The sequence below is a fragment of the Porites lutea genome, chromosome 11, assembly GCF_958299795.1.
Source record: "Porites lutea chromosome 11, jaPorLute2.1, whole genome shotgun sequence".
NCBI lineage: Eukaryota > Metazoa > Cnidaria > Anthozoa > Scleractinia > Poritidae > Porites > Porites lutea.
The window spans coordinates 18,952,509-18,961,657 of NC_133211.1; the positions used below are offsets into that span (position 1 = coordinate 18,952,509).

General features: G+C 37.7%; 1 protein-coding gene across 1 annotated transcript; it reads right to left on the reverse strand.

Annotated features, from left to right (window-relative positions):
* Positions 1–1,698: 1,698 nt before the first annotated feature.
* Positions 1,699–8,118, reverse strand: LOC140952722 (D(1A) dopamine receptor-like). Its single transcript, XM_073402161.1, has 2 exons — positions 7,978–8,118; positions 1,699–3,445 (listed from the first exon to the last, which is right to left on the reverse strand). The coding sequence occupies exon 2, from the start codon at positions 2,727–2,729 to the stop codon at positions 1,764–1,766; it is 966 nt and encodes a 321-aa protein (XP_073258262.1). The 5' UTR covers positions 2,730–3,445; positions 7,978–8,118; the 3' UTR covers positions 1,699–1,763.
* Positions 8,119–9,149: the final 1,031 nt, after the last annotated feature.

The following is a 9,149-nucleotide window of genomic DNA, read 5'->3' on the forward strand; positions in this document are numbered from 1 at the left end:
AGCAATATTCTCAAGATCGATATTAAGGTTGTTTTGAACTGCCCGCATTTCTTTTTTGGAAATGGATCTTTGTAGCATCTGCATAGTTGACAATTCTACATTGTTTATTTGCGTATTCCAAGTCATTCATAAATATATCAAATAATTTAGGTCCTAAAATAGAGCCCTGTGGGACCCCTCTTGACACTTCTTGCCATGCGGAGAAAGCATCACTAAGCTTTAATTACTCTTTGATAACGAGAGGAGAGATAGCTACGCAACGGAGATAACGCATGATCACTTAGGCCAAAACTTTTTGGTTCTCCAAGATAAGATCGTGTGATAAACAGTCAAAAGCCTCGCTCAAATCAATGGTTATCGTGCCAGTTGTGTTTGTCGAGGTCTTCCTTCCATTGTTCAGTAAGTGAGAGAAGGGCTGTAAGACCACCCTGATAAATTCTGTACTCAAACATGTCTTATGAAATACATTTTTAAAGAGATCAGCTAGTTGTTGATGTTCAAAGATTCTGGTAACCACTGAAAGAAATGTGACAGGTCTAAACTTTACTTTATCTAGCTGCGAGTCCTTTTTGAAATACGGCACAGTATCTCACCTCGTTTCCAGGAATCGGGGACAACTTTCGAACTAATGAGTGTAATAATGGCTGCTGTGTTATAAGCCACAAGTCAGATGCTGTTAAAGACAAGAAGGGTTGTGGTAAATGCTGCCCGCAGTGTCCAGAGTGTTGCTGGAGACGCTGCTGACTACTCGATGACAGATAATGGTGCGTATGGACTATTTAAAATTAAAAAGTTGCTGCCCAAAGATTTCGAAGCAGATACATGCATCTAGTCCAACAAACCAGCTGAAGTTTTACCTTAGAATTTCCTCGTAACTTTCATCTTAGCGTGAAATCGGCCATGTCAACTTCGATCTTTCCCGAAAATGATAGTGCGAAACAAGACCCGTTAACAAAAATTTTCTTTGCGGTTTCAAAATGGTGTCTAATGAAGAATCCTGATCGGCTTTATTGCGGTATCGAAACACCCTCGGATATCTTACTACCTCTTTAAATGTCATGGACGGTTTCTTTCTTTTTTTTTTCTACTATCCATGAATATTTCCCATGGTAAATTTATCTCGGGAAAGTTCGGTCAAATGCACCACACCAATTTCCTACGGTAAAAATTAGGGTCATTTACCACGGTAAAAGTGCCCCGTGTAACCGCACCGGTCTTTCTTGCACGGGAGCGAAACAGTAACTTTTGTTTCCCCGACAGTCCTATCCTGAATTTTTTCCGAGACTAAGTCGAGAGAAACATCAGAACGAGTGGGAAATCAAGACTAACTGACGTGGAATTTCTTTTATGCCAATCTTATGTACTCAATGTATTAATCTATTCCTTGACTTATTGTTTTCTTAAGGCAATTAAAACCCTGGTTATGACACTAATCAGTAGGAGACAGCCTGCTGGGTCGGCCCTTACTTTCGGTCAAAACGAGAGAAATTTGCCAAAGCTTAGCAAAATACTTTAATGCCTTGGTTGTTATTTTGAATGGCACACGAACCACATTTTAGCATTGTTTTTGATGTACGTATTGTATGGTGGGGGATAAGTTCGAGTCCCCACTTAACTGGTAATTGGTACATTTCACTCTCTCGTGATTGGTTGAGCCGCTTTCCGTTCTTATTGACTCTTAACCCATTACCTCGAGGACGGTCATGAGAAATTCTTTTATTCTTTTTTCGTATCCAAGGGTTAATTCATTTGCGTTGGTCGCATTAGCTACTGTAACAAGTGTTGATATCCTCATGATCAGTTCGCCAGCGAAGAGTAGTCATATCAAATGGATGGACCGCATTATTTCGTTTTGATATTATTTTCCGTAATCCAAGTAACCGAATAAATACCCTGCGGAACTGCGATACACGCCATGCGTAAAGAAGAGGATTCACACACGAGCTGAAGTAGGTAAACGTAAGAGTGACGTCACGAGCAACGTGGAAGGAAAAAGTCCTACATCTTACACACTGGACCATAATCAAATCCACGAGCAAAAATGGGAACCAGAAAGACAAGAATACAACTAAAACTATTAGCATTGTCTTTGTTGTGGATCTCTCTCTGGCCATAGCGTTCTTTAGGACTCTGTTTCCCATTGCTGGACCGCTCATTAGCGATTTTGTGTGCTCGCGAATTGATTTGAAGATCCCTCCGTAAGCCATAAAAATAACAATACTTGGTAAGAAACAACCTAAGGTATACAGATAAACCTGATAGCTAGGGTCTACAAAGCCCGCCATTGGTAAGACCGAAAAGTGAATCGCGTAAACCCATAATATCGCTATGGAAGCAAGTATTCGTTTCCGGGTCATTACTTCTTGGAAATTAAGCGGCATCTTCACTGCAAAGTAGCGATGGATAGAAAGCGCTGCCATGTTTAATAGCGATGAAACGCCTGAAATTATGGCGAAGTAATAATGCGTGCGAAAAACCACTTCGCCTTTGTCCCAGTAAGTTGCAATAAGCACAGTTTCGGCGGCGAGACCCATTAAAAGATCTGAAATTCCCAAGCTAATGATGTAATAATTCTGCCAAGTTCTCAGCTGGCGATATGGATCTTTGATGAATGCCGCGCAAACCAGAACATTTCCAAAGATAGTAAGCAGCGAGATGAATACGTAAAATATCGTGCTTGTTAGGTTTGTGTGAAACCAATACCCTTCGAAAAATAGTGCAGGTGGCATATCTTGTAATCTCGTCGATATTTATCTGGAGTTTATTCTTGCAGAAGATCTTTTTGGTGATTTATCTTCCCCGCAGCTAAGTGATCATGAATAAATGTTGGAATCTTTTAGCGGTCTTGATGAAACTAGTCAAACATCTTTTTCAATTCGGAATCCGCGTGAAATCCGGTCCCGTTTAGAAACTCGCCGTGCAAGTTAATTCAGCAGGATTATTAAGGCAATTTTTGCACTTGTTTCTTAGTGTTTCACCTTTTGCAGCTTTATTAATATTACTTATACTATTCGTTTTGTTCTTTCAGGAATCGTAATTGCTCCAACTGAAAGCTTGAACAGTCGGATATTCAGCACCACTTGTACGTATTCCAGCCACAATCTAGAGACTGAGCTGGGACGAAGCCGTCTAATTGATTTGCCAGTGAGAACTTCCTTTCCCTTAATCACAGATATCATTTGCACTTTCAACGTAAGCCTTTTATTTTCTGTAGGATATTTTACGCTAACCATCTACCTTTCGATTCCATTTTTAAGCCCTTCTCGTGAAGTCGTCAGACGATCCTTATTAATCGTAAGTACATCCCCAGAAAAACCTCCTCGATTATTTCTTCTTAGCTTGTCGGGACTGTTTGTCAGTTGGAGAGGAATGACAGAGCTCAGTTGCTGATTGAATTTTTCTTTGTATTCCCTTACTGTTCTTTTATGACGTATCCCTTAGAGGCCTAACCTGAGGAAAAAGAAGCTGAATTAGAAACTGATAGAAATGATGTTGTCATGAACGAAGGACATTAAGCAATCAAATAGACCATGACAATTGTTCCCAGCCAGCATCGTCTTTCAACGTACAACGTACAATGTATAAACTGTCTTCACTGTTCTGCAAATAAATGACAACTTAGGTGGCAGGTGATGAGTTTTTTAAATGAATTAAGGCGCTCGTTATATCATAAGAACTATTGTTGCATAAATATTCTTCGAAGAACAAAAGAAACTATTAACTGTGAATCTTATAAGATACGAGATTCTAAATCATAATATCGTCGTGCAGTCACTCAACGCTAATACCATAAGATTCTTGTATACCAATTATCAATTGGACAAGGTGTTTCTTTTTCAGTTCCTTTTTAACAGCAAATGTTTCATACCGGCCCTGTTTAAATCAAATGACAGTCTGAACCTGATGCTTTTAACACAAACATGTCATAAGTTTGGGGAAAACTGTCATTTGTTTGTACGTAATTTCTTTTATGTGGAAGAGAAAGCCGGCGACTATTTCGATCAACATCCGTTTCATTCGGGGTCTCGTAATAATCTTAAATGAAACGAAAGACGGAGTTTGGGCTTAATTAAAAAATTTGACTGTAGCATCGCCCTTGAACTAATTTTATCTTTTTGAACATATCAGGAATAATTACTTGAAGTACCACTGATTCATATTTCTTCAAGGAAAGAAGCACGATAAAGAAAAACAGACTGAAGCTTGAACAGAGTGAGGCAATTTCGTCTTCTTTTTATTTTTTAACAAGGCTTAACTGATGTATGCTTTTGCTTCCACATAGCTGATTTTTTAACCAAAAGATTTTTTCTTCCAGGTTCTCTAACATTTTTATTCTACGCACTGGAGCATCACAGCGAAAATTAAAACTTCGACTTCCCTTTTGGAATAAATGCACGGAAAAATAGCGAGAAGGTATGTTCAGTTTTTCCACTGTCAGCATCTGAAAATTTTCTGTCCCCTATAGATCTCCATGATCCTTCCTATTCACATCAGAGATCAAGAACATGGCATTTACAACGCGATTAGTAGAACATGATTTCAAATTATATTATTTCTCTTTAAAAAGCTAATACTTTGTCAAGTGTACAATATAGTAAACGAAAGCACATGCTCAAGTTACCCGCTGCCAGTCTTTAGACAAAGGAGCTTATGTCAAGATTATGTCAAGATCTTGGGGTCTACTTTAAAGCCCTAAAAACGCATACTGTTAATAACAAAGAAAACCCTAAAATAAGGGTTAAGCTTTTCTAGCTTTTCCTTTAGTTTCAGTTCAAACCAAAGGCATAAGATGAATAAGAAAATTACTTAGTTATAATTTCGGCTCAGCTTTGCCAAAAAAAAAAATGAGAAACTCCGCCATGACAAAGCCCCTTACTGCCATTTTTCTTATGTGTTGATCATTGCCATTAAACCTAGCCTTTTATAATTCTTAAATATTCCGTTAAATTTTGAATGGGCTGGGTAATCGCCATTTGTTTTAGTTCGCGTTCATTCAAACGTTCTATTTGGCGCCGTTTTTTTTTCCGGTTTTTGGTTTGTCTTCCGCTATATACTGGCTTAGATTTCCGATTTCAGTAAACGTTTTAGTCTATCTTTAGTTTAATGTTGCGAATCAGGGGCACCCAACGAGAATATAGTTCAAAACCACTTAAACATAGCATTGTTAAACGTATTTTAGTATTTAAACGGTAGAAATAGGCATATTTTTATCCCCTAAAAATTTTTCATCTGTTCGGATTTCCTAGCTGAAAGACTAGTGATCCGAAAATTATAGGGATCAAAACTTACCTTTTCGAAAATTTCAGCCAGAAAAAAGGCTCCCGAAAATTCTAGGTGACCTTTTTAGGGTAAAAATTCGTTAAAAATAGGCAATTATACCATTTTTTAGATGTTCGAAAATCCTAGGAGAGGCAGGCAAGCAAGAAACTTTTGCAACAAATGTTTCGAAAATTCTAGATCTAAAATCGCCTTCCGAACAGATATTCTTCCGAAAATTGTCGTTGGGTGCCCCTGGCGAATCCGTCATTGGTGATCAGCTTCATGTAACTGTATGTGTAATCAACTCAGTACTTAAAATTTAGTTTTCACCTTTCAGTGTTTCAATGTACAGTAGACTCCCGATAACTCGAACCTTCTAGGGAAATCGAAAATAGTTCGAGTTATCGGGAGTTCGAAGAAATAATAACCGAAAGTAAAGAAACAAGCAACGGCAGAAATGGATGGGGAGGGCATGCAAGTCAGTCTCACACACACTGCACACACTTCACTTGTACGGCAGAAAGAGATGAAGATTGATATTTTGAAAAGGGAATTGAAGTCAAGCAACAAAGCTTTAATAATACAGGGCTGTACACTAAATTTGAACTGGACTGACACAGAAGTAAAGACAAAGAGGTTTGTTTTAAAATAAATTCAGTGTCTCGGACTGCAGAAATGTCTTTTTTTTTGGACTTGTCAGCCTCTTAAAACACAGTTCGAGTTATTGAGGGTAAACTTATGTAGAAATGGTCTTAAAGGAAACAGAAATTACTTCGAGTTAGCGGGAGGTTCGAGTTACCGAGAGTAAAATTACAGTAAATCAGGGGCACCCAACGAGAATATAGTTCAAAACCACTTAAACATAGCATTGTTAAACGTATTTTAGTATTTAAACGGTAGATATAGGCATATTTTTATCCCCTAAAAATTTTTCATCTGTTCGGATTTCCTAGCTGAAAGTCTAGTGATCCGAAAATTATAGGGATCAAAACTTACCTTTTCGAAAATTTCAGCCAGAAAAAAGGCTCCCGAAAATTCTAGGTGACCTTTTTAGGGTAAAAATCCGTTAAAAATAGGCAATTATACCATTTGTTAGATGTTCGAAAATCCTAGGAGAGGCAGGCAAGTAAGAAATTTTACAACAAATGTTTCGAAAATTCTAGAGCTCAAATCGTCTTCCGAACAGATATTCTTCCGAAAATTGCCGCTGGGTGCCCCTGGTAAATGTATGAAGGAAATCCATGGGATATCGACTTAGGTTCGAGTTAGAGAGGGTTCGAGTCAACGGGAGTCGACTGTATAGTGAGTTGATTCAGACCTGTCGGACTCGGTGACCGTCGACAGGTAATCATCAAAATAAAAGCAAACGTTTCTCCCACTGAAGCATTGTCGACAATCACAAAAGTCAAAGATAGAAAACCCAGTCTTCCTATCTAATACTTGGCTATTAATTAGTCAAATACAAAACATGACTCTGACCTGACAATAAATATTTGGACTGTCTGAAAAGAGCTTGGGTTAGCTTTTTTCCAAGCTGTCAAGACTTCAAAGCCAGGAGGAAAACTCTTTACATATTGATCCCAGTTTTTCTAGAGTTCGTGATCGGCGGTTAATAACGAAATCAATATTATCATGGCATTTGCAAATAAGGTTTAAGATGTGTTGGACCGGCTCAGTCGGCTTATTCATCTTTTCATATTTAATCCTTCGAAGGCATTAATTATTCATTTAATAACAACCTAACAAACATTACTTTCCTGAATTCGAAATTCATTCTAATTACGTACAATGCTGGTGATGAGTCAATAGGGCCGTTCATGCAGTTTTTTCAGTTTTTAGGAAAAACAAGACGCGATGAGTGGCGTGGCGAAGGTTTTTAATACAGGAAGTTCGCATCTTACTTTAGAGATGCGGCTCATTTTTTCTCATGTAAAATGGCCCTATTAGTTATCTGAAAATTGTTGCAGTTTTAACGAAAATTCTGTTGTTTCATAATTTATATGGGACCCATGCTGCCTTGCGCGCACGCTGATTTGCGCGGTATGGGGAAACATGCAGTGGGTCCTGAAATTCCAATTTCACTTTTCGCGCGATGCGAGTTCAGTCAACACAAAACCAGTCCCAGATGAATAAGGAGTATTGTAATTCAACCTTCCGTTGTTCATATACATATATATGTAGTTTTATTTTTGTACTCATCCAAATATTGAAGCTCCGTCTAAGTTTGTTGATCGACTCCAGAGGGCAGTTGACTTGATCGTCACATTTGCAAGGCATAAAAAGTATCAGCACTTTAGTGTCTTTGATACAGCCTCTGGATGCACTGTTAAAGAGGAAGACTTAAATCCTCGTAAAGTAAGTAAACGGAAATGACAGGTTTCTGTTTTTGTTTGTTTGTTTTTTAAAGAAAAAAAAACAGTTCACTCAGTACGTGCAAAAAAGTCTAATTAAATTTATACAAAACGGCTTGTTCTTCTGGCTGTTGTATGGTCACTGACAAAAATTAGCATCAATAAACTTCACCATAAGATTCACTACTACTAAACATTACCGATCAACAACAAAAATGGCCAGCTGATGTCAGAAAAACACGGAATCAGATTCAGAAGTTTTCGCTTTTCTTTTTAAAGCCACATGTGATGTTTCTGCAAAGGTATCATATTATAATGTTAACACTGTTTAGCCGATAAGCTAAAATGTTATGGTTTAAAGGTTTACCTGTGGAGTCCAGCTAATACACGAATTTGAAGCCAAGAGGATACAGCTCGTCTTTAGTATTTGGATTCAGTGGACAAATGTAATACTAGAAGTGTCAATAAGTTTTTCATAATATTTCCCTTCTACACGCGATCGTCCCCGTACGTGATTCAGAAACTGTTTTACAATTTTTTGATCCTGACATTTATCTTGAAGTAAATACACTCAAGAAGGCTGTCAGAAGAATGTGTCGGCTTGAGAGAAAATCGCCTTATTAATTTGATTTGTCGGATTTTAATTTACGCTGAAAAGGATAAATTTGACGTTGCTCGTCCTATTATTGAACTAAAGCCTTTTTGCTGTTTTGATTTGTGACGCAAAGGGTTTATGTTATCGTCATGAAAGCAAATACCAGTAGTAATTTTCCTCAGCGTTTGTGTTGATCAATAATTCAATTAAAAAAATAGAAAAGAAAAGAAAAAAATAGCTTACTTATATAGCCGTCTTTATGGAAACGATGTAACGTAGATGGAAATCAGAAGAGCTAGAGAAACATAAAATGAACAACTGCTAAAACCATCTCATAGAAAAATGCTAAAAGGCAAAATTGAATATGTAAAAAGCCAAATAGGAATTAAGTGGGCGGGCATATCTCAGAGTTTTCATTTCTTTTAACATATGCACTCTGGTGTGAGTGCTTTGCTAAGGTTTCTTCCAGCCCAAAGAAATAATCAAGCCAGAGGAATCATCCGGGATATGACTGATTTCATAATGCTTTTTACTGTTTCTCTCCAACCCGTGCCGCCTTTTTTGTTGTTGTTGTTGCTTTCAGATAAATTTTAATATCCAAGAAAATTAAACCGAAGGACACTATAAACTGTGGCTAGGAGCAGTCAAAAGTAGTATTCCTACAATAGACCTTGTCACGGTTTTCGACGCCATCTTGACGAGTAGGCAAACGCGTGAGAAATTACAGTGTTTGTATGAGAATCTAATGTCGAATAATTTCCGTGGAACGGCTGTTCTGAAAAAAATATGATTTGTAAACTAAGGCTTCACTCCTAAGGATTCGCCTGAAAAATTTCTAGGGCGTTACATGCACTAGAAGACCTAGAACCACTTTTAAAAATTTTCTATACATTTGTCTGTAAGAAAGTCCCGGGAAAATTACAGACAAATATATGGAAAATTTA